Raw genomic sequence first — 27,023 nt, 5'->3', positions numbered from 1 at the left:
TAGTGGGCATTAATTGTGCTGGACATAGCTGCACCAGTCTTGTGCTAGTTATTTCCTAAATTTGTGCACAAAAGTTCCTCTAAATGTGTTTATAATTAGTTCCTGATATGATGTGGATTGAATTTTCACCTACAGCACACATAATGTCGTATATGACAGCGTGTAAGTAATGACAGCTGTGTGAGGGATGGACCGAAGTTTGGACATGTTTGGTTGTGTTCCGTATGTTCCATCATTCAATGAACTTTGTTAGATGCATTCTGTACTGTTACTTTGTAGATTGCTTTGGATGTGGGCATCTGTTAAATGACTGGATGTAATGTAAAAGCAATGATAAACAGCCACTATCAGCCACTGATGACTCTCTTCATTACTGAGGAATGGTGAAAATAAACAGTCTATTGATTGAATGACCTTTGAGCCAAAGAAAGTGCAGGTCACACTCCTCTTTCTTTTATCCACAATCAGTCTAAATGCTTCTTGCAAGCAGAGAACAAGTATTAATCCCTCACGAGTGAGCATTAAAGATCAGACAGGGTAAAGGTATGATCTGGGATCAGTTATGCCCCCTAATGGCCAGGGTAGAGCTGATTGCTAGCCTGTACATGGGTGATTTATATTTAGCTTGCTTCTATTATTTCTCTGAAAAAGCTGGCAGATAAACACATTGCAAAATCCAGTGAATAAAGATAGAAAAAAGCTTCCTGAAAGCTGCCCTGAATATCTTCAAAGGCTCGTCAGCTCATTTGCATTATTTTGATTAATGAGATGGAGTCCACGCCCCTGGGGACCTGGGTCTGTTTGTCAGGAATGCAGCAGCACAAATCCCACTTTTCTCTGTAGGTTTGGGTCTCTTCCACCTCTGACTGGCCTGAATCATCTGTGATGCAGAACGCAAATACTTACCACAAATGCAAACACCTGCTACAAGTGCAGAACCTGACACAGACACAATGCATGCCGCAAATGCAAATCCTGACTCAAATGTCATAATTACCAACAGTTACAACAATCATGCACAAATAATAGTAAAAACTTTATTAAATTGTATTATTCATAACTTCACCTCCTTCTAATTATGTACACAATGTAGCAAGTTATTTGACTCTCTTGTACCCGAGCTATGAACACGAGCATGCACATTAATTTTCTTCAACAATTAGCTATGCAGCTGGGGAAACGATCCGTGTGCCTGGAGGAGGGATCTGCGCAGCTGGAGGTGCAATCTGCGCAGCTGGGGGAGAGATCCGCGTAGTTTGGGGTGCAATCTGCGCAGCTGGGGGAGTGATGTGCATATTTGGAGGTGTAATCTACACAGCTGGAAGAGTGATGTGAACAGCTGGAGATGTGATCCACTCAGCCTGAGGTGCGATCTGTGCGGAGGGGGGAGCGATCTGCACAGCTTCTGTGAGAATGATGAACTTAAAGGAGAAGAGTTTGTCCCCCATGGTCTGCTCAGGCAGCTCCACCCATGTCCTGCTGAGGTGAAATGCAAAACAGAATTTCAGCGGTGACCTGTTGGGACACTATCCAGACGGCGTTTCCTTTTTCTTCCTCAGCCAACGACCTTCAGACTTAATTATTATCTAGTATCAGCACAGAAGGACAGTCTGAACAACAGCCGTAACAACAGCAAAGTAGGCCCTACTGAGACGTTTGTGTGACGCCAACACACGAAACCGTGTGAACTAAGTAAACCACATGGAAGACATAAGCCTTTTTTAGCTTTGTGGCTCTGTGAAACAATCATTTATTGATGAATTTATTATTCAGATTTTAATTTTCATCACATTTGTGGTTCACATTATTTATGAAGCATGGAATAGCCTTTTTGAATATCAATTAATCTCTCAATGCTTTGATTTTTCCAGACCGTGACATTTTGAATAGTATGAGAGTAAATGCCATGTAGTTCCCTAGCTGGAACCAATAGATACAGACACTGACTGAAATCCAACAGGTCTTACCACATGAGGTCAAACTATGAAATATCTGATACAGTCCAAATGGATATCTTGCATTATCCTTTTGGGTATTTGGGTATAGTAAGTTATTCTGTGCATTAGAGAGAACACTCTGCATTCAAGACATGCAGTAAACTTTGACCATATACTATGGTGTGGGACTGTGTGTGTGTGTGTGTGTGTGTGTGTGTGTGTGTGTGTGTGTGTGTGTGTGAGAGAGAGAGAGAGAGAGAGAGAGAGTGGCGGGGGGCACTCTGTTGTGGGACAGTGTGTGTACGTGTGGGACAGCGTGTGAAATGCTCGGATAAACTAACTGCAGCACTGATTGTGAATGAGGATACAGGCTGGCTTCCCTGAGAGAGGAGAAAGGAGAGATGCAGATGGTATCAGCCATGGTGCTCCCTGCTTGCTGAGCGTGAGGAGAATGCAACTGAATCAGGCCTTTCACTGGACTGCTATCTACTCGGCTGCATGAATCCTTCTGCTACAGAGAGAGCTGCTCCTGAAACCACTCACACACACACACACACACACACACACAAACACACACACACACACACACTCATATAAATGCATATGCATTTACACACAAACATTACACTCATTCAAATAGATTCAAATAGATAGACACATCCCCCACACACACAGAAACTCACCAACCTGCACACACAGAAAGAAAGGGCACCTGTTGGAAGTGTATCATAAGCTCAGGTACAATTACACATTTGGCTCAAATTGTGAAATACGTTTCCTTCTGGTGCTCCTGCATCCTGTTTGTGTGCAATAGTGAGCAGTTTGTTCAACACATAAAACCCTCACTAGCCAAACATATTCTAAATATTTTATGTCTATTCCCCAAATTTATCAAGAAAGGGTGAAAGTCTCAAAGTCTGAAAGTCTGAAAGACTGAAATCTCTCTTGTCTAAAGCTTCGGTACTCATATGGATGAATTATGAAAATGTTCTGCTGGTCAGTCTTTGAGCACACTGGAGATTATCGAGAATCCAGAATTTGTATTCGTCATTTCTCAGAAAAACTTCAGTGTCTATTATACAGTAGCAGGTATATTAACATGAAGCCTCAAGTCAGTACTTTCACTTCACCAGGGAGTGGAGGCAGTGAAGGAAGCTGCCATTCCTTAAATTAATATTTAATGAATTTTATCAGCCTGAATTAACAGTGTGATATTCTTTAACCCAAATTTCAAATGGGAGAATGACATCAATCAAATGCTTCTCAAGGCAACATCACCTGTCTCTTGCTACAGATTATTTGTGCAATGAAAATTCAGTCATTCTGTCTTAACACGGCAGAATATTCCCTCAGAACTTCCCAATGCATTCATAATTTGAAGTTTCTGCATTATATGTACCAATGAAAGAGGGTAGGAAGTATACACCTTTCTGGCCCACAGTCACAGTGCTGCACAGTTTATTTTGAACACATGAATGAGGCCAATTCTTTCTTTCTTTCTACCTATCTCTCTAACAGGTAGTATACTCTATGCTCACATATATATATTATACAGAACACAGACATAATGGAATATAACTCATATGCATGGTCCACATAAAACGTAACTGTGAAAGATAAAAAAGTAGATTCGCGTTTCTTACAATTAAGATCGATAGCCGTGTTTTGACGATTATTACTAAGCGTTTACATCACTTAACTTTGCGTAGACATAATGTCTCGCATTTTAATTTCCCATGTGACTGCAGCGGGCGTATAATCACTGAAGGCAGGAACATCTCAGAATTATTTTTTGCATAACGTTTCACTAAAATTAATTAATTTCTACCGAAGAAACGCGAGGGTGAAGTTCATCCATAGATGTACTGTAAGATCATTTTTTATTCATTTGTGTGGCACTGAGGGGACCACGTGTGTCGCTGCGGGCGGTGAGTAAAGGCTGGCGAATTGAGCAAGGATAGCGCGGAGCAGGGACCGAGACGGCAGCGTGGTGAGAGGCGACACGAGCGTGAGAAAGGCAGGGCGTTCCTTCACCTGGAGAGAAACGCAGGGGACCGCAGCAGAAAAGCCCCTCGGTGAAAACACAATGGCGAGACCGGCTTGATCTTAAATCAATTCAGTACTTGCTGTCAGGATTCAGCCACGTCAATTTGAGAAGATGTATTTATTTTTTTGTGGAAAAAAAGAAAGTTAAAGGGTTGCTTTGATCGCGCTCCACGACCATTTCACACCTCTGTTTTTGACTGGAAAATATGTTTACACGAAAATGGAAAAAAGAAGCATGGACAATAGACCTATACGAAGCATATGAAGTCTAGATCCAGAAAAATTTAACTGGCTGCTTTACAACCTGTAGGATTTAAACGCATAATAGGTTTGGTGATGCGCATCGAAGTAGAAACGATTTATTTCAAGTGCAATGAAACCCAAATTAAGCCGTAGAAAACAAACGTAGTCCGACGCCTCGAGGAGCTCTAATTCACAGTCTGGCGTTCTTTCTGTCTGTGTTTGTTATGCAGAACGATTAAGGCTTGACAGTCGCTACATATGGAACCACCGTGAAATTAGCTGGGTAGATTTATGGGAAGAGGGTTTTGAACGGTAAAAGGAAGCTAGCAAGAAGGAGAATCGTTTAATTAATTGTGCAATAATGTAAAATAAATATAAATGTGAAACATATATAAAACTTGGAGCAATATTCTTAAGTAGCCTTTGACAAATCTGACAAATCTGATGCAATCTTGGTATGCAATATGTATTTATTATTATTTTGAAGTTTGAATGGCTATTGCTGGGGGAATTCCGTTTTTGTTTGTGTTGCACTAACGACAGGGACACCTGCTCCGGTTTTCCAGCTTTTCTGTCCTTGGATGAAGCTGTTTTTTCCTTTTACCTCAACGCCAAAAATTTGGAAATTTAAACCGAAGAGCTGAAATCAGATTTCAGCTTGTTTAAGAACCTGAGCTTTGAAAACCTGTCCTGAACAACAAGTGGGGTACAGCAAAGTTCCGGTCAGTAAACTGAAACTATATGAAGATCGCGACACAGGTGTTGGGGTTCGCTCGCAGCAATGCCAGTGCGTGCAGTCACATCCACCTTCATGTACAGGGGGCTCTGCACTATTCCAGACATCCTTTCCTACCGGACTCCTATTAACCTCCCAGAGGACGAGCTGGAGGGTGAGTGTGACTTCATAAAAATCGATCTGTCAATCTGTTTCTCCCTACCCAACCCCCCTCCCCCACCCCTGTAACATATTTCACTTTATTTATATGTATTATTGTTCATCTATGTATCTATCTATCTATCTATCTATCTATCTATTTATCTATCTATCTATCTATCTATCTATCTATCTATCTATCTGTCTGTCTGTCTGTCTATCTGTCTGTTTCAGGTCGCAGTAAACTGTGTGCATATGTTGTGTAGTAACGAGGCTGTGTATTGTATTTCTGTAGGAAACTCAGAGTAGAACAGTAGCCTAATATTAAGGGGGAAACGCTGCTGTATACTGCAAGACGCTGACACCTGTTAAGAGCAACAAATTGAATGAGGTGTCGTAAGTGCCGTGAGGGTCCACCCGGCCTTTAATTCAAGAACTCATTTAGAAACACTACTGATGGTATGTTGCTCTTCAGCAGTAAGGACAGCAATTTGCGGGATGATATTTATAAAAAGTATCTCAAGTTCTCTGCGTGTATAAAATATGTGTTATTCATTTTAAATTAGAAGTTTTGTAAAAATACATTACAGTGAGGGAGTGCTCTGCTTCTGTTTCTGAATATCAGTTTCCACGCCAAGAAACCACCACGTCAAAATTAACTGATTAACCCAATTCATTTAACAGACTTTTTGTTTAGTCATTGAGGTGTCTTGAAAGATAAGTCTTTGTGTGTGTGTGTTTGTGAGTGTGTGTGCATATGTATGTTTGTATGTGTGTGTGTGTGTGTGTGTGTGTGTGTGTGTAAGGACTGACATGTTACATGGTCTTGTGCTGTAGTTGTCTGATTATTGGGAGGCTATATCTTAAGACTGGAGCTCCAGAGAAGGTTAGCCATTATAGTTTTGAGGAAAAATTATACTGGAGTAAATCTCTCTTTCTGAGAGATTGTTAACAAGTGTTTTATTTCCTATGTTTAACTCCCAGCAATGTTTAATGTACTTTCACCCATTCATCTCTCTTCTCTGTCTGACCAGACCCACAGTGATGTGTATGCAGGTCATTATACAGTTTTACAGTGCACCACACTTACAATACATACTTACACAGATACATAATGTGAGTACATACTGTATGTATGTATATACAGATACATACTTACAATATGTACTCACAATAAAGAAATAGGCCACATGATAAACACTCACATGCATACAATACCACACAATACACATATGATATACATTCACACACATGCAGTACATCAAACAATATGCACATCCAATACACATTCACACCCATACAGTACATCACACACTACAAAACTATAATAAGTGCTCACGCACATTCAACACACCACAGGATATACGCTTACGCATATGCAGTTCACCACACAAGATGTATACAACAAGCACTCATGCACATACAATACACCACAATATATGCACATACAGTACATATTCAAACACAAACAACACACATGTATGAATCACATTTACAAGTCACAATACATACAAAAAAATGACACCTCCAATGTACCCTGACAATACACATCTAACACTTATGCTCCTCTTGAAATTTGATCATGCATTTTTGTTCAAGGGTACAGACGCTCTTCCCAAGGATGTCTCCCCTGAAATGTGCTGTACACCTTACATGACACACACTGAAAGGAGCTCTCTTACCCCTCCTTACTACACTGTACACCATACACAATGAAGGGAGTGTTCTTGCCCCTACCCCTTACACCCTACATCACTTGTAATTTTTGTTGAAGATGTAGTAGCTGATAAAGTAAAAATGCTGCTTGTGGAAATTACACAGTATTGTCATGATAGGATGAATTTGTATATCTGTACTGCTGACAAAAATATCCCATAATCCATTTCACACAATAGTATCTAATTCTTTTTAAAATGGAAGATCAACTTTTAATGATTAACATGTCATGTTTTTTAAATCTCACATGCTTGGTTGAGCACTAATATACACAAGTATATTAGCTCAGAAGCATTCCAGTCCTACAAGGAGCAAAAATTCAATCAATTCAATGATCTATGCCTTAGGTAATTCCACCAATACATGATGTAAAAAAAAAACTAATTGAACATTAAATATTGGACAGAAATTTATATTTAAATGAATGCTGCTTAGCTAGTTTGATACTGTTTAGTGCATAAGGATAGCAAACACTCAAACACCAGCAGGAATGGGGATTATTACACCAGTGTAGATGTTTAAAGATTCAGATCCTGATGGGACATTGCTCTTGTGCCCTAGAACCAGGAAGGTGTGTAAATGTCCAGCTACGAAGAAAATGGATTTCATGAATAATTTGAGATATATAAAGCAGTCACATTTCTAAAGTAGCCACATTTATACTCCATACACAGTCAAAACTAATAAAACAGTAAACTGATTTTTCTGTAAACCAAAAGCTTTATGCAACCAAAATGGTAAGCACAGTTAACTATTGGACCTCACAAAGGCACTGAGGAAGTTGTAAGTATAAATTTGAGACTCACAGATAAGCAACAAAATATGCAGAATACAAAGATAAGCCTTTGTAATATTGGCACTCTGTTTTATGATTTACACAATACATTAGAAAGAACAATACACTCTGACCTCTGACCCCAGTTCAGTAAATCTCACAGGGATCTTGATCATCACAGGATGTAAACAGTGATTGCTTTATCCAGTGTGGGCTCAATTAATGCATCACAAAGAAGATATGATATGTCTCTGTGTGAATGAGCAGGAATCTCCGAATCCTGGCAGCGGTTTGCATGTAAAAATTTTTTGGATGGATGACACTTTGTGCAAAATCCACAGCAATGCAGTTAGCTGGCAACATTCCCAGGGAGTTAAAACAATGAAGCAGAATCTAGCCCTGACAGATTAACATCACTGATAGCCCTGCAATCTAAATACATTGCTGCTGTATTTCAGCTGCTGTTGTGGAAATCCCAGCATTCTATCTACTGAAACGCCAGACTAATGTTCCAGAGGCAGGTGGAGAGGATGCTTTTCTTTTACTAAACAGCCAATCCCAGAGCTAAAAATCCATTTGTCATCATTTTAAATGGAATCAGCATCAGGAACCTTGTGTTGTGGGAGTCCAAACAATTGGAGATGACTTGATCCTAAAATCTCAGTACCCCAATGCATTCGTAATGGAATTTGGTCAGTGGGTTTTCCTGGCACCATAACTGGCACAGCTGTTCTATACTGAGATTCTAACTCATCAGTGAAAAATGGGCTTGGCATCAGAGAGACTGCCAGCCAATATTGCCACTGTGAACTGGATTAAATGACCAAGTCAAAATAAGATTCACTCATTCCATTGGATTAAAAAATGTGTTTGCAGTGCCAGGGATGGCATGTGTTGCTTAAGGCAGAGATGCCAGGCTTGTCAGATTTCCTAGCCATAGTTAAGTCCAGAAATCACTGCAGAGAGCCTGGGGGTTTTCAGTGCAATCACTGGTAAAATACGCATGTAACAGGAGAAACTGTAAGAGTGGAAGACAAGACTCTAAGAGTGGTATATCTGTGAGAGGAATGAAACTGTGAAAGGGTATGACTACAGGGAGGGCGTGGTTATATGAGGGGAGGGACTGCCATTGTCATTAGAAGGTTATGGCTATGGGAGGGGTCTGATCATGTCAGAGCCTGTGAGAAGGACCTGACTGTGAAAGGAGCAGCAGCCCCCTTCACCCTCTGTCCAGCACTGCAGCACCATAGACACTAGTAATCATACGGTAGGAGCAGCGGAGGTCAGATGAGCTCCTGCATTAATGACATCTGTTTCATTTTGCCCATAGCTTTGAGGTGATCCCAGTTACTAACATTCCAATCTGCAGCAATGTAGTGGGATGAATTCAAGTGGATTTCAATTTCCCTCCTCTTTCATCCAATGAATATTATCACTATATTTTATCCAGTAAATACTAACCACCACACTAATTGCATTGCAGATTCATTTCAGCTTTAAAAGTGAAGTGTGATGGAGATGGGAGTTGCTGGAAAATGCTCATTAATTTCTATTTGTTCACTTGGCAGAAGCAACTTCAGAGAAGCAAAGATCCAGAGTGACTTAAACAAAGTGCATTCAATGGGGATAGGCAATTGTCTACACAGATACACATTAATACGGTAATATAATTTGATGCATAATAACAAGCATCAAAGAATGCAGACCAACGCCAGAGAATATTATTCATCTACTCTTACAAGTTTCTTACATGTGATGACCTACAGAACTCACTTTTTACAACCTGTCCATATACAACAGGATATTCACTGTGTCAGCTTAAATACTACACATGTATACTGTACATCTGGATGTTCATTGTGTCAGATGACATACCACACATGTATACAATTAGATATTAATTCAGCAAAACATGTCACATGCAGTTCACGAAATGACACATAGTTCATGAAAAGGAGTTATTGATATATAATCATGAAATAATATTTCCCCCCAAAATAATGCTGATAGTAAAAAATATAACACCATTTAACAAGGTTTCTTTTCTTCACTTTGTTCATATATAAACCCATATGAAAATGATATATATCATAATATATTGAAAAATATGTTAGTCAGCCCAAGAATATATCACAAATACATTTAAATTATATTAATGCAAAGCAAGCAGAAATAGAATATATTGTGATATACACACTGTATATATTTATAGATATATTTTAGATATATATCTAGATTTATAGATATATTTGGGTAATATCTTGAGATAATGAAAATACTGGAACGCAAACCGACCGACAGGAAAAATGGGTGGGAATTAACCGATTTAAGGTTCTTTTGTCATAGCACTGCTGGTGAGTAATGAGTAAAGCAAGTAAAAATTCCACTGACATGTTATTTCTAGGGAAAAAAAGCATGTTACTATGTAACAGTACAAGTGAGTATGCACTGTGTCGTACTATATATGGCTACTGCACATTGCTATAGATAGTCTGGTGTCCTGTTCAAAGGCACACAAGCAGGGCTGTATCTCAAATTTTAACCCAATTGTAATGAAGTCACAGAGACTTTACAACTGCAGATTACATCTCTGGGTGGTCAGTGGAAGATGGAATTTTACACTTCAAAAGATATACAGGTTTCTGAACAGTTTGAAAAGCTCAGTGAAACAGATTGTCCCAAAATTGCTTGCTGAATCTGGGCTGACTTGTAATGGAATACAAATATCAAGGAAACTGAACACAGAGGAAAATACCATTTTTTGGTGTTTGTGCTTTTTTTTTTTTTTAGGTTGGAGGTTTGTTGCAAAAACAGCTTGAGCTGTATTTCAGCACCTCTCCAGGCTCTACCGTCATGCCTTATGAAGCTCTTTCCCCTCAGCTATATGACAGACACACAGTATCTAATAATAATAACGATGGTGATCATGATGATGATGATGATGATGATATTCTAGATGACGATCTTGATGATTGTGAAGTTTGGTGATGGTGATGATGTTGGCAGTGATAGCAGTGGTGATGGTGATGATGATTGCCATTGTGATGACTGTCATGGTGGTGAGGGTGAAGGTGATGATTATACTGCAACTGCAAAACCTGTAATTGAGTGTAAGAATGAAAAGAGGCAGCTTTCAAACAAGTGTCAGGTTTATCAATAACTGAGCTGTAAAAAAAAAAAAAAAGTTGCTTTATTGTGACTCCACACGAGTGAGAGAGTGATGTGAGTGATCTGGCAGCTGCAGGTAGAGATGTTCCTGACGATAGATGGGATCTCAGAAGTTCCTCTCTCTCTGAGTCTCAGCAGGTGTCCTACAGTGTCTGTAGATATCGCTCTCTTTTTCTCAGCAGGTGTCCCACAGGGTCTATAGATATACAGCCTTCCAGGTCACTTCTCCAACGCTCTGTGCTCTGGTGGAGTGCAGATCATTTTAACACTTTTGCAGAAGGCTGCTTTCTTCTGTGGATACAAATGGAAGTGTGCTGCAGGTTGTCCCGCTTGGGAGGAAGGGAGGGAAGGAGAGACAGAGGAGAAGAAGAGAGAAAGGGAGTGAGCAAAAGGGAGAATGTTCTGTTGCAAGTAAATTAAGCAACCAATATTTGAACAGTAAATAGGTAGGAGAAAATTCAAGTGAAGAGTCACCTCCACTGCACTGAAACCTCACCTTGACAATACAACCCTTCTCAGATCAACTGCAATTTCCAATGTAGATGGTTACCTGACCTGTCTAACCAAATGTGTCTGTCCTATCTGGTTTAGACAAGTGATGGACAGCCCAGTGGAGACAAGGCACATTTAAACCAGACTTAGAGTAACAGAGGTGTAATTCCAAATGTAATTAGAATTAGATGTAATTATAATTAGATCATCAATGATATATAGTAACATCATTTTCCCAAAGAAAAAACAAGCAGTTACTGTACTCAACAAGCAGATGAAGGATTCAAAAGTGAGTACAGCAATCAGTATAAATGATAAGATGAACCCATAATTAATACTAATACCTTAATTCCTACAAGCAACAGGCTGCAAAGGGTAATCTCAGGAAAATAATCCTCTTTGGGAGAGTTTCTAAAGTGAACAGCCATACACCAGAACCCCAGCCCACCCATTTTAAAGCACCCATGTCCAGTAGGAGAGAGGCTTTCTATAGCAGACTTCCAGCAGAACCCTCAGGCTCAGATATGGCACTTGTTCATGGCTTGGGGGAAGGGGGTGCTCCAGGACACTGGGAGAAATGATGTATCAGGTATTAATGGCAGCAGAGTGATAATGTCATGCCGTCCTCCATAAAGAAGGCATTATGAGAGAGAGCTCAGCATCACTGCACTGCCGTCTAGGTTTAACACCCCTTCCTGGAAATTATAACTATAAATCTGCCAAAAAAAGAAAGTAGTTGTAATAATAATAATAATAATAATAATATTTTTATAAAAAAGGAAGAAAGAAAAATAGTCAAAGCTTTGAGAAAAAATAAGTTGAAGAAAATGAATCCTATACATTATTTTTCAAAGTAAATCACTTGTGAAATTTATGGAATTATCTTTTTTGGGAGAAAGCACCCAGACTGCGTTGTTCACATATTTCTTCAAATAAACAAAAGAAAAATAAGGAAGATGAAGAGTGTTCTCTCCGGTGTGAGATGCTGCAGACAGCAGGACGTCTGTCTGCCTGGTTTATGGGACAGGAGAGCTGTGATTAAAATGCAGCAGCTGACAGCACTCCACAAAAGCTACGTGGGGGAAAACAATAGCGATAGAATTTATGATGAGAGAAATCAGATAATAACCAAAACACTTCACAATATTCACCAGCAGTTCTGTGGAACTCCGAGAGTAGTCTTCACTTAAGTGGTGATTTCTGTGCTGTCCCTTTTCAGAAACTGTCACTGGAAATGCATAATTGATGTTTGTGAGAGTGTAGAGCTGTTCCTGGTGCTGGAGAACACTTCAGATTTGGACGCAAATTTGTGACTAAAACTGGAGCGCCTGCTCAGCGACACAGCAGTGTGAGAAAAAGCAACGCTTTTATCTCTGAGGAACGGAAACAAAAACAAAATCATTCTTCCTGTCCAAAGTCATAAAATAAAAACACCCTCATTCAAACAGAATTATTTAAGGTGCTGCTTCTCTCTGTTAGATTTGTTAGATTGCTTGTATCATCATCTTCGCAGAAAAAAAAGCTGTGTTCCATTGAGTACATCCAATCAATTGATATATGGGTCAATGGATACTGAATATAACAGAGAGAAAGACAGATTGAGATTGAAAGTTCCTGCATTTAATGAGCACTTCAATGTGTGTGTTGTGTGTATTTTATTGTGTATATGTCATTCTGTAGGGATCTATATGTTAGTCTGTGTTCAGAATGTGCTTATACTGTATATGTCTATGTATAGAGTCAGTAGGGATTTATATTGATATGTAAAGAAACAATTGGTATATATGTTGGTCTCTACTAAATAAGTGGGTTTATAGGTTGGTCTGTACTGAGTCAGTAGATGGTGTATATGCTGACAGTGAAGGGATCTGCTTTGGAACAAATATTGTCTCATACAGAGTAGAGATGACACTGACAAAGAGGCTTGAAGCCTTTATTCTGAATGGTGCTGTACAGTCTGAAGTCGCTGAGATATTTGTGCGCTTAACACAAGGGGTTTATAGTGCTGAAGTCATTGGGAATGCAGGGCTTGTGCACTTTCCACAACTCTAAATCAGTCCTCTTTGTGTGCATCCACAGCCGACAGCCGCCACGAGCCTCCCAGTCAAAGTTCCATCGCTATGCAATTACTCTGAAGTGAATCCTTAATCTCACACAACACAGACAACCTGCCCTGTTCAGCTCTCCTAACATTGGTCCGTGCATTTCACTTGAATGCTCACGGCTGAAATATCAGCCTTGCAATTCATTTTCATGCTGCGCAATGAGAAAGCCCAACTTGACAGAGAGGCATTGAGATCCATCTATGAGACATTTCACTTTAACCTCTTGCAGGTGCATCCCATTTCTCTTTGCGCTTACTGAAACTCACAGCTTTTAGTCCCTACAGTCTTATACGCACATGTTTTAACCCTGTTAGCCTGAAGCTGTCAGCTTTTAGCCCATCTAGTATGAAACTCACAGATTTTAGCTCCTACAGCACAACTGTCTGCACATTTGTAACATAGATATTTTGCCAACGTAGTCATCCTCTACCAAGCTTACAAGTATTTTAAAATCTTCAATTCAAGTCGCAAAGACAGAACAGAAAACAGAAATGGGTAAATGAGTGTGTATAATTACAAGGCGAAAACATTTGTGCGTGTATTTGTTTGAGATTGAGCATGCCTTCAGAAACTTCTTGTTGTCCTATTTATACTGCTGTCTCGCAGGCTATGGGCATGAGGAATGACTCTAAGCACTTTCTATAGTTAAAAAAAAAACCCAAGTAAACAAATAAACTGACATGAAGCTAATGAGGGGAAGGAACGGCGGCACTTGGAGACGGGGGGTAATTTACTGCAGGACAAGTAATGCTCACTCACAGATGACGGGTTTGGCAGCTGCAGCACTGAGAGAGATGGAGCATTTTTCAAGCTAATAGCGTCGTACATCACTACTACCAGTAAAAACACCAGGCTGCACATGCGGTGTCAGAAGCAGGAAGACTTTTGTCACTGATGCACAGAGACGGTCAACAAATCTATAGCAGTGGACAAAGCCAAACCAGCCTAGTCACGTCCCAACACAAAGCCAAACCAGCCTAGTCACCTCCCAACACAAAGCCAAACCAGTCTAGTCCCCCTCCAACACAAATCCAAACCAGTTTGTTCACCTCCCAACACAAACCCAAACCAGCTCAGTCATCTTCCAACACAAAGTCTCTTTTTTTTCTTTATTTTGAATAAGTTCTCAAATGTTTGTATTTTCAAAGGTTCATATTAAAAACAGAATATCTCAGTCTGAAGAACCATTTAACACATGTTGCACTTAACCTGAAACATTTAAAGAGAACAGATGGCTTGAGGGCAATAAAACACGTTTTTACAACATTCACCTTAACATTTATGCAATGTCATAACATGGCTGGGTTCCAAACCCTTATTTGATGTACCCATGTCTCATTGCTTTTACCAAAACCCCCTGGATCTGGTGATGATGGTATCCAAAAGATAATGATTTGTCCTTGATTTAGTTAATGTATTTCTGCAGATTAGCTGGTTGTACAATATAAGTGAAATAGGAGAAGCTTTTAAAATCTCCGGATCTCCGAGCGCTTGAGAGTTTCTTACACACTTTCAGACCTCAGGGATACCGAAAGCATCTTTGAAGTCCAGCTGTTTCTTTTCCACATCAAAGAGCAAAGAGCACGTCATAGAGTGGGAAAACAGAGCTAATGTAGGAGCAGGAAGTGAGAGATGCTGACCCAACTCCCATTAGAACTAAAGAAAAGTAAATAAACTAGTTTAGGAACTCAAAAGCTAAAAACTAAAAGATAGTGAATAGAGACTGAGAGAATAAGAGAATTTGAGACTGAATCCAATGGTGACTACTACTACTACTACTACTACTAATAATAATAATAATAAAATATTTTTTTATCTCATTTGTAAAGTTTTATTTAACTGAAGAATACTGAACATGACAAAAACAATAAACAACATGCAGGGCATATAATAAAAATCAAACCAATAAATATCACATATCAAATAACTGCAGGTCTGATTGATTGTTTCTATTTTGTATTTTGTCCTAAATGTTGGATAATACATTTGAATTATGTTTTTGTTATTCATGCAGCCTTCAGCAACAAAATAAATATTGTGTAATTACTATGCACTTTTTACATGGTTCTTTCAGTTGCATGGTTGCATCTTTCAATGCATGGTTTTCCCCTCATATCAGTGTTCAACCATAACACTGTGGAAATACTTAAAGAACAACAATGGAATTACTTTTGATGCATCTATTATTTCCTCTAGTTCCCAATGAGATGGATTAGGTTATTAGGTGAAATTATCCGCACTTGCTATGCGTCTAGTCCTCTCACACTGATCCAATCAAAGCCTGCTGAGGACACGTTCCACACCCCGTTTCTGAGGGAAGGGAAAGATAGCCATGGACAGGGATATTAACAGGAAGCAGCTGGTTCTCAGCCTGATCTTCCACCCTGACAACAATCCCACATGTCTGCCTGAGATAAGTCCCTCTTTTCTAATGAAAATCATTTCTGATGACTGTCTCTCAATTACCATCTGCTAATAGTTAGTATTTGTAATCACTGTATATCATCAGATATCTGCTATCATTGGCTATCTCTGACTCATAAGCTATGATCTTCTTTCACTGTTGTTATGAACTTTCAGCAGCTGTCATCTGATACCTCTATCAGAAGAAGGGAGGAGGTATCACTAGTTATCATTGTCTCTATGATCTGATATCATCAGTTTTTACCTGTTGTCATTGGATATCCTCAACTATCATTGAATATCACAGGTTATGAGGTCATGTGCCATGCAGTGGTGGAGCCAGAGGGGTGTCTGGGGTGGCACTGGACATCCCTGATATCTGATTGGCCACCCCCGGTGCCACCCTAAAATTTCATTTGCTATCACTGGCAGTTTGATGCTGATTGGCATGTCATTTCACCTCTTGTTGAAGGAAGCTTTTATTTTGACATCCGGCAGCGCCTTTTTCAAATCAAGGATGAGGAAAAGAGAATATTTCCATAGCTCAAGAGTCATACGAGCGACTGACACAACTATGGCAGACCTGTGGCAAAAGCACCATTTTGAAGTAAGTTTTAAGGTTTTGCATTGGGTTTAGGTTCCCTGAACAACTTTCACGAAAGTTGAGTCGCTGTGTAGATGCATATTGGCAATTGGGCTCCATAACAGTCAGTCAATCAGATAAGAGAGATCGGTTGCCAATTTAGCCTAACATTGTGTTTACATCTGTGCTAGTAATACACGCCACGTATATACAGTGCAGTGTCGTAAGTTACAGTATACGAGTGTTTAGCTAATGTGGGGTATGTGTGGACTACTATAGCTGTCAGTGTTCAGCAAGTTTACATTTAGCAATTTGAATTCCATTAACTCAGTTAGATTTTTGTACTTTACAACTGAACAATTATTAGCAATCTGTTAACGTTACTCAAAAGATTACCACAATTTGCAGATAGCCTGTTTGCTATCTTGCTAAGGTGTAAGAAATTTTAGCTACTTACTGCAGAGTAGGGCTTGTCATGATCTAACTAGTAACTTGTGACTGGTAGTTGATTTTAAGGTACAGTGTAAATTGGCGGAGAAATGGAGGTTGAAAAGTAATGGGGGTTAAAGTAACATTACCATTTTGTTGCATATGTAACTAACAGGACAACAAATAAGTTACATATGCAACAAAGCCTGTAAAATGCATGTAAGCTTGAGTAACAAACAAAAATGCACTTACTATATGTTAAATAGGGGTTGTTGTTGAGAAAGTTTAAGTTTTTGAATAAAACAACTTTGCAATAATTGCAGGGAACATAGTTTAAGTTTGTAATATTGGTGGGCACCAAAATTATTTTTCTTTTTCAAGTCCATTTCTGCTTGATAATATTTTGTGCAGACGTATCTTGTGTTTTCAGTCAGACAGAAAAAAACATATTGCTTGACTTGGATGGATCAGAGAGGTCTGTACAAGTTGGTCATACCTGGTATGTCAAATTTCAGTGTGTTTTATTTGTAAATTTACTTCCATAAATATGCTATGCAAATTATGTCACACACAAATGCTATCTTATCATCTTGCTGCTTGAGCTTTATTTTTTGAAAATATTTTGGATGTTCAACACTTATAGATCCAGATTATATATTCATGAAAACAGTGACCCAAGTCTCTCCAGTATGTGAGTACAGTGTAGTGTGTGTGTGAGAGAGAAAGAAATTGAGCTGCAGTTTCAAGGTAGAGACACTGGCTATTCATAGTATGTTAAAGAATTCTAGTGAAGTAACCCTAGTGGACCACATATCTGCCACATTGAAAAACTCCGGGTTAAGTGAATTATCACTTCTACCTCTAATCAGCAATCATGGGATTCATTCACTCTCCTTAGATGCCAGGTTAGGGTTACACACTAATTTTCTGTCATGGTCTATGGACCCCCTGAAGTAGCCTTGGCCACCCCCTGGCCACCCCATGTATAAAACTCTAGTTCCGCCACTGGTGCCATGATTACCTTTCATCACATGTCATCAGCTATCATTGCCTATACCTGCCTATTATTACGTAATAAATGCTATTGTTGGCTATTTGTCAGCTGCCGCTGTGTGTCATTGGCTATACTTAACAACTGTCATTGGCCATTATTGACAAATCAATTTTAACATTCCCATGCTTATTTTAGTAGGGGCAGAAACCATTAGTTTATCTTCTTTCTGTTGTGTGGATTAATAGCTGTCCACCAGCTCTCATGTCTTTTAAACCTTAACTTGTGTTTATTTATTTGTAAGTCAGGAAATATCAGAAGAAAAGGTAGAGTAGGAGTGGTGTGGGAGTAGCTCTTAAATGAACCGCTGGTATCACTACTCATTATTCATTATTCTATCAGCATTTATATAGCCTGGAGGCAACTCAGATTCATTTAACATCCCCTTCAAGCAGCTTAAAAACACATTAAAGTCTGTGCTGGTGTCAGCTTATTGTGCTGTCCTGTTGCTCTGCTGCCACTGGGGGAATGGAGCAGGTGGGGGCAAGATGGAGAGTCTCCTTATTGGTTGGGAGCTTAGTCTGGTCTTGCACATAATAACTGGCCTGTTGCAACCACATATGTTTACATGTATGTGTGTGTGTGTGTGTGTGTGTGTGTGTGTGTGTGTGTATGTCTGTCTGTCTGTCTGTCTGTCTGTATTATATGCATATGTGTGTTTAATTTCAAGATACATCCCTTGTTCAGAAATGGATTGAGGTCCCTCTTTTTCACTTAGCAGTCCAGAGCATTTGAATAGGAGTTCTGTGCTTTCAAATTACACGTGTTGGATGCTATGTAACTAGAGCAAATGTTGGCTTTTTAACCAACAGAGAGATTTTGAGTGGCTTTTAAATGCATTTTTGCACTCTTCTGAAGCTCTCCTATGAGAAAACGTACAACCCATTAGTGATATTTGAATGCATTGCTCAATTTCAGTTTTTATGAGCACCTGTGGAGAGATTGTTCATAGAACCATGGCTTTGTTTTCAACAAGTTTCACACTCTCAGCAAGCAGTGATCAATAGCCTTTTCCCTCCTTAGCCTCTGCTCTGTCTGGCCTTTCACTTTGCTAATATCACATGACAGCCAGCATTTATGAGATACCGGTTTGCAAGTTTGCAGGGGCAGCAATGCCATCTCACTGCAGAACAACCAGAGTTTAGAAATGTAGCCTTGCCTGTGAAACCTTGACAGTATATGTGGTGTCATATTTCTTGTTAAGCCCACCTACACTCAGTCTTTTATCCTTACAATGGTGCACATATCACTGTGGGAGAAAGACAGATTTATGTGCTCACAACAGCTGTGCAATTCACATCCTGCCTTAAGCAATTAACAGAGAAAGTGACAAATAACCTTGGATGAATACAAGCCTGTATTTTTTAAAAGATGCCTTTAAAACTGATTTAATTATGACCAGAATAGGTGTCATATGGCACAAGTCTTCATATAATCATGCCACTACATATGTTCTATCCCATATCCAGAGTGCTGCACATCTCGTTATTGGAAATATGACATTATGGCATTACAGCAGGTGAAAAATGACCCATGCCTGAGAGTTTATGTTCAGGGCCATACATCCCCCATGAGGGACAGAACTTTCAGTAAATCTTCTGAACAGAAAGTCTTCTCATGAGCTCAGCTTCATGGATCTTTTTGTAAATCAGTATAGTATATGCATTCAAAGAGAAAAAACTAGCCTCAATTAACACAACTCTTAACTTAATAAGGTATAATCTGAAATCCAAAATATGTGCCATATGTTAGTATATATGTAAAAATGTACAGGCTGCACTCCCTATGGCCGGGGTTTGAAACTGGCCATGTCATTTGTTCGACAACGAGTGGGATTCCACAGTAGGGATAGCAGTGGGAAGGCTGGCCAACGTTACCTCATCTCACCACTTTCAAGAGCCTTATGATTTGACATGGGAGTTGCTTGGATGATGTCAGTTGAGTAGGGCCTGTCCTCCACTTCAGAGTAGAACGCTGTGTCTTGTAATGTGAAGAGTAGCTGTTGGCTGCATGTGAGTATGTCAGAGGATTGCATTTCGCACCACTGCTCCTGCACAAGTGCAGAGGTTGTTGCAGTGAGACAAGCCTAATGCACAATTAACAATTTAAAAAAACAGGGTTGCATAAAAAAGGGGGAAAACAAGGAGATGTAATTCCAACTTTTTACTATGCTGTATGAACATTTATATGATGTTGTAATAACTGGTATTGTTATATGCTCTAATGGATGCAGCAGATTTTGGTTTACATTGCAGGCATATTGATTAAATCTTGGAAACATATTTCTTGCTATATAGTAAGCAAATATTGTAAGTCTCCCAAACTATTTCTGATTTGACATATTTACAGCCACTAGTTCATTTCGTCTGCATCATTATTCTTTTTTTTAAAGGAAAACAGATTTTGGAGGCGAAACCGAATCCTCCACAGAAATGCTACCAGATGCTGGTGCTGTGCCAGGTGCCTCTCGCAGGAGAAGAGAGCAGATTGCCGTATGAAAGGCTCCTTTGCTTTGAAGGCCGCCTTACCGTGCCATATGCAGCGCTGCTGGTTCTGCCTCTCTGAATGCAGTTCTCCCTCCCGCAGAGATCCGCGAGGCCTTCAAAGTGTTCGACCGCGATGGGAATGGCTTCATCTCCAAACAGGAGCTGGGCACGGCCATGCGCTCGCTCGGGTACATGCCCAATGAGGTGGAGCTTGAGGTCATCATCCAAAGACTGGACATGGACGGTCAGACACTGGGCACTACCATCTCACTGTCATGGTGTAGGGTGGGGGAGGGTTTAGGACACTGCTATGTTAGTTTAGTCCTGGGGGCTGGGGGGGCATATATGTACTCTCACTGGAATCTCGATGGCACCTACATCTGTCCTCTGTGAAACCCTGTATGAAAATATGTTCTTGGGCATGCTAATGCCGTGTACATGCTGCTCTGTGCATGTGCAGCCATTCAGTGTAGCTAACAAACACTCTCCGTGGGTCTAATTTTCAAATACCTATTAGATGTCCTCAGGCAATCCACGGTCATTTGATGACAGTTGAAGAGTTAGGTGAAGTATTGACAATAAGAACACTGTTAAAGTGGCATGTTAGATTTCAGCAAATGGCCTCTGCACTTATCTCTCAAGACTCAGGGCATTGTCTGTGAGATAATGAAGAGGCAATCTAAAAACAATTAAGATCCTTTTTCATCCACTTGCAATTTATATAATCATGCCATGAATTTATTATGATTCTTGAGGGTTCGTGGGGAAAAAAAAACCCAAGAATTTCTAACTTCATGCCAGATTGCTGCAATACTGTGTAATAATTTTAAAGCAAATACATTTTGTGCAAATGCATACATGTTTCTAAATTGTACAAAGCATCTTTCCTCTTTTTTGAGATTAATGTATTTTGTACATGGTCCCTGATATAAATAAATTGAATAAATAAATAAATCAGAAATCATAAATAAATCATAAATATATCAGAAAATGTGTCTGATACCTTCAGTATATCAGACACATTTTCAAAATTGTGCAGAAGAATATACTAATAGTTTCCTCTTTGTTAATGATAAAACTCATCAATGATAAATTAATGATAAAACGTCATCCTTGCTGATTTATGTGCAAGTGTGTTCCTATAAACTATTGCTGATTGTCTGTCTCCTGTTTCCTTCTGTTGATTGGCAGGTGATGGTCAGGTTGATTTTGAAGAGTTCGTCACTCTGCTGGGCCCTAAGTTGTCAGCAGCCGGAATGCCCGACAAGTTTCATGGAACAGACTTCGACTCAGTGTTCTGGAAGGTAAGCATTATCACAATACCTGTGACAGTCTACTCTCTCACTTTTAGCAGAGGTAATTAGAGCCACCATCAGATATGCCCTCAGTAGGGAAAAAATGATATTCCTGGGGCTTCATAATCACATTTTGAGATAATATACCAATCACACTAATTAAAATTACCACAAGACAGAGGCAAAATACCCATTAAAAGGTGAGGAATTCCAGCATGCCTCTGTTGTCACAGTAATTTCTTAATCGTTTCCAAAGGAGTGAAAATCAAATGAGTTTCTGAAAGAAGTTAACTCAACAGGCAGCATTAATAATATAGAAAAAAGTGCCAGATTATGCACCTTCTTCTGATTATAGTTTATAGATATTAAATTATTATTATGCTATGTTTATAATAAGATATAATACTTTTCTTTCCATATAATAAAATAATAAACATTATGAAATAAACTTTCCTTCCTTCCAAAGAGCTCAAATTCACTTCTACTGACAACTGGACAAATAGCAAAAAATAAATAAATAAATATGCACCATGCACATACACATGGCAAAGTACAAAGGAAATCACTACATCATTTAGCAGATGCTCTTACCCAGAGCAACTTACATACATTTTTCTTTTGTTTCACAATGTTATCCATTTATAGAGCTGGATAGTTATTGAGGCAATGTGGGTTAAGTACCTTACCCAAGAGTACAACAACAGTGCCCTAGCAGGGAATCAAACTTGCAACCTTTTGGTTACAAGTCCTGCTCCTTAATCACTATGCTACACTGCCAACCAACAAAAGTCGAAAAAAATCAAAAAGTCCATGTCCAAAAAAAACAAAAAGAAATTAAAGCCACATCAGAAGAGCTAATTTATAACAAGTTAACAAATTACCTGCTGTATATGACAGGGAACAAAAGTGACCTAGCCCCGTCTGTGGCAATCGTCCTCTTCCCACAGCCAGCAGTCCATATAGAATATCTAAATACACCCATATAACACTGCAACAGAAGTTCGTATGAGACTCTGCAGTGCTGACACTAGCAGGCAGTTCACCCATTTCCTGCGTGCCCTCAGTGTGACATGCAGAAGCTGACGGTGGACGAACTGAAACGGCTGCTCTACGACACCTTCTGTGATCACCTGACTATGAAAGACATCGAGAACATCATCATGACAGAGGAGAGTCACATGGAGAGTACTGAGTGCCAGGTCGACATCGACAGTAAGCAGCTCAGACCTTTCCGCTCACAAACATCTGAAGCACACAAAATATAATGCAAATATATCCTTTGTTCATATGTTTTGTTCATATATCCTTGTTGCTTTCTGTCTGAGATGTCTCTCCCTCTCTTCCCTATCTCTCTCTCTCTTTCTTTTTCTCTCCATATCCACAGCTAGCCCCACACAGCAAGGGAAGCACACGTGTGTGCGGAAGAGCCTGATTTGTGCCTTTGCTATCGCTTTCATCATCAGCGTCATGCTCATCGCTGCCAATCAGATGCTGCGTAGAGGCATGAAGTAAAAACCCCTCCTCCCTTCACACGAGAAACACACAGACCAGTTCTCCTTCTGCGACAGCCTCCTCAAACTAGAGACTCAGCAACCAGTGACACAGCAAAAAAACAAAACAAAACACAAATAACGACAATGGAACTGAAACAAGGCCTTTCATGGGGCACGGTGTTAAAATGGCTGTCGCCGCCATCTGTCATCACAGACACACAGATCTCCTCCCCTAACAGAGAAGCAGACCAATCAGCACAGAGCACAGATCACCCCCCCAACACACACACACTGCCACCCTTCTCTGTCTGACCCAGTAAGATGGAAAGAAGACACAGACAGTGGCATGGGGAAACACCTGCTTGCATGTCCTTAAACTGCCATCCAGACTCTACAGAGGACACGGACAGAAAGGTAAAGCAGGATGACAAGAGTGAAGAAAGAAAGAAAGAAAGAAAGAAAGAATGAATGGGGGGATGACAGAAAAGAATGACAGAAAGAATGACAGAAATGAAGAGAAGGAAGGAAGAAGAAAAGGGATTTTGTCTAAGGGCTGTTTACGATACATCTACATGAAAAATGAGATCAGGTGTCCTTAGACAAGCTGGTGTATATCATCCTAATGCAGAAATGGGCCATAAACCACACTAACCAGGACAAATCAACTGGGATCCCCTTATCTACACACGCTATCACACAGGAAGCAGGAAATGGGGGGTGCTATGGAGCAATGTCACATGACTTCTCATCTGTGTTGCCATTTCTTATGTCCCATAATTCCACTCTGCCAATATATAAAAACTGAGCATTAAAAATGACCGTCTGATTATCAGCAAATAATCAGTTTATTATATGCATGATGAGTCAGTTCAACAGAAACAGAAGTGAATTTGTAAGGGGAATGAAGCCCTCTGTGCTTCCACTGTGTTGTGGGATTACAGACTCCTGACAGATGTGGGTCCCTCACCACAGAGAGTGAGACCATGAGAACATAAAGGTAGGGTCAGTAGACAACCATCACATCAGATCTCATGGCCACAACACAGCCATTACAGATGCAGCTGTCAGAGCCCATTACCAAACAACAGCTATAACAAATGCACCTGTAAGATCCAATTGCCTCAAAACAGCCATTACAGACACACCTGTAAAAGCCCATGACCACAGCACAGATGCACCTATCAGAACCCATCACCAAACATCAGCCTGTACAGATGCACCAATCAGAGCCCATCACCAAAAAACTGCCTTTTCAGATGCACATATCAGAGCCCATCACTTCACCAGCTACATGGAAACAACACACGAGAAACACAGACACATCCACTGCACTGAAAACGAGAAAAATCTCAAACAGATTAGCACAACCCAAAGTATACAGGCTGGACTGAAGGAAAATGAAGTGTTGATACTATCAATTGTCACATCAAAAATACAGGCAGTCCCAACTTAATGACAGTGTTCTTTCCTGGAAACCATACTATAAATGATAATCTGGAATTTAGTCCTGTTTTCCCGTAGACACAATGTTACAAATGTGGATTACGTTTCTGAACATGGGCTATAATTTACCTCTAGACAAATATGGAATTATGTCAAATATCCATAAAATATTGATACTGTGTAAATATTTGTAAATTTACAAATAGAAAGTTAAGTATAAATATTCAATATTGCATCAGACTCTGCCCCATAGTTTGGGTATAACAGGATATGGATACTATTGAGAAAGATTGGCCTTTCTGTACCACAGCAGGACTCAGACCGCAGACTGTCTCAAAGGATAAAATAAATGTATTTCCTTTATGTTAACCTCACCACTTTACTAACTGAAAAAACAAACAAAAATAAGAAAGACAACACAATAAACTCAATCATTAGCCCTGATTGAGATCTTTGTTGCCAAACATTTTTTCCTCAACACACTCCTTTTTTCTTGTGTTTTTTTCTCCTTGTTTTTTTTTCTCTTCCTTTCACTACCCATCCTCTCTCATGTCACAAATCAGGATTCTGTGTTGGAACTGTGTGTCATGTCATTTTTGTAAATGTCATACAGGATCATTGTTAAAAGTTACTGCCTGTGATGATAAGTGATAATAATTCCAATTTTATATTTAAATTTTATAATAATTACATTAAACACATATTTGTTATGAAATAATTACAAAAAATAAGAATATAAATTAGAAAATGTATAACACATATTTTATTGTTGAGTTGAAAAAAAAAGCAATATAATCAACAGTAAGACATTGGGTAATGTGTAACTGAATGTAATAATTCTCGAAATAACTGTCCAGATTCAGTAAACCTGCTATATACAAATCTTAAGTGTTCATTTCTTTCACAATATAATGTGTTTGGCAATTGATGAAAAAAATTTAAGGAATCAAATATGAAAGCACCTTGTGGTTAGATCTGAATCTGGGTCTTTTAAATTAAATTCATTTGTTGTGCTTTATATTTTTCTCTTCCAATGATGTAACCACATTAACATGACATTAACATAATCGCCTCAATGTGCCATGCTTTGCCTGTGTAACAGCTCATTAATCCAAAACTTTGGCACTAATTAGAATGATCAATGCAAAGCCAATAACAGATCGGACTCTGTGCAAGCATTTAGCTGCCTGTCATGTAACATAAGGACTAATACATCACTATGGTTCAAAGTTTTTATTCACCTCCAGTCTTCATCTGGTACATGTTTGGTAATTTATATATTTCACAACATTCCAGTGTGAACAACCCCAAAAGAACTGCAGTCTTGTATAGAGATCAGGCATAGTGGAAACTTTAAAGGTCTCTTTTTCCATTTATATTTATTATGCAATTTAAAGTTATTATAGCAAAAAAATCTTCTAGTTCATGGTACTTTGTACAGTGAATATCATTGTTCTGTGGATGCTAGATAATAAGCAACATATCATAGACCCACTTTCCAAAGCATCAAAAATACAATATAATTTTAATGTCAGTTTAACATATCATGATGGACAAAGTTTTGTTTTGACACGAGTCTATTTTTTTAAACAGGGCATGGGGGTATGTGTAATTAATGATAATGTTCAGAATGTAATAATCTATGAAAATTATCAGGTGTCTCATGTGAACTATGGTGAAGTCATTGCTCATTATATTAGAGACCAATAGCTTTGATTTTGTTTTTGCACTAAAAGACATAGTTCTATTCCTACTTTGATTTAGTTAGAAAAAATCCTCCATAAAGATTAATTTTATAGTATGAGATATAGTACTAGAAAATTATGGTAACACAATAAAGTATATTTTTTGTCTTGTTCACTTTTTATCACAAATGATATTCGAGAAAACTGTATAAAGAGTAGGTGTGATGTCAACTCTCCTGGCTCAATAAAGGTTGTTAATGAATACCACATGAAGCAGGAGGTTGTCAGTGTTTGTGCTGTAACTTTAGTGCATTCTCATTTTCATTCAAATAATTAATTTTTTCATGAAGTGTTTTTTTCATGGAGTATAACTTGTGTAAAAAGTAAAATACATACAGTGTATGACTACATTGAGCCAATAAATATAGAGCAAATATAATGTGTACAATATTACATCATATGTTGCATTATTCAAACCAAAATGATTATAGAGTGTAATTTTCTTTTGTGTGTGAAACATGATTTGGGAATGTTGATAAAGTAATCTAAGTGTACCAGTCAAAGCTGTCTGTCTTTGTACTGTCTGTGTGTCTGCAGCTTAAAACCAACTGTTACACGATAAGACGCGTGTGAACTCAGCCTGTTCTGAAGTCACTGTATTTCAAACAAACTGTGATGGGAAACTGGAAATGCACTTGTCTATAAGCTGAAAATGTTTGTAAGGTGATTCTTGACGTTAATAAAAGTAACATGCAACCAACATGCAACTTTTTTGTCCAAACAAATTTGACATTAACAT

At 39.0% G+C, this 27,023-nt stretch overlaps 1 protein-coding gene across 1 annotated transcript; it reads left to right on the top strand.

Moving 5' to 3' along the window:
- Positions 1-4,082: 4,082 nt before the first annotated feature.
- Positions 4,083-25,061, top strand: cabp7b (calcium binding protein 7b). Its single transcript, XM_036529183.1, has 5 exons — positions 4,083-5,116; positions 20,409-20,552; positions 21,500-21,612; positions 22,668-22,815; positions 22,988-25,061. The coding sequence occupies exons 1-5, from the start codon at positions 5,008-5,010 to the stop codon at positions 23,113-23,115; spliced, it is 642 nt and encodes a 213-aa protein (XP_036385076.1). The 5' UTR covers positions 4,083-5,007; the 3' UTR covers positions 23,116-25,061.
- Positions 25,062-27,023: the final 1,962 nt, after the last annotated feature.

Source organism: Megalops cyprinoides, chromosome 5 (assembly GCF_013368585.1).
Source record: "Megalops cyprinoides isolate fMegCyp1 chromosome 5, fMegCyp1.pri, whole genome shotgun sequence".
NCBI classification, from domain to species: domain Eukaryota; kingdom Metazoa; phylum Chordata; class Actinopteri; order Elopiformes; family Megalopidae; genus Megalops; species Megalops cyprinoides.
The sequence above is the reverse complement of the archived record's forward strand: the minus strand, read 5'-3'. Positions and strand labels throughout refer to the sequence as shown.

Excerpts from the sequence above, each read along its gene's own strand:
- cabp7b (XM_036529183.1), top strand. The coding sequence starts at position 5,008 with ATGCCAGTGCGTGCAGTCACATCCACCTTCATGTACAGGGGGCTCTGC. Across the intron at positions 5,117-20,408 it reads CCCAGAGGACGAGCTGGAGG|AGATCCGCGAGGCCTTCAAA; the intron begins GTGAGTGTGACT and ends TCCCTCCCGCAG. Across the intron at positions 21,613-22,667 it reads TCGACTCAGTGTTCTGGAAG|TGTGACATGCAGAAGCTGAC; the intron begins GTAAGCATTATC and ends GCGTGCCCTCAG.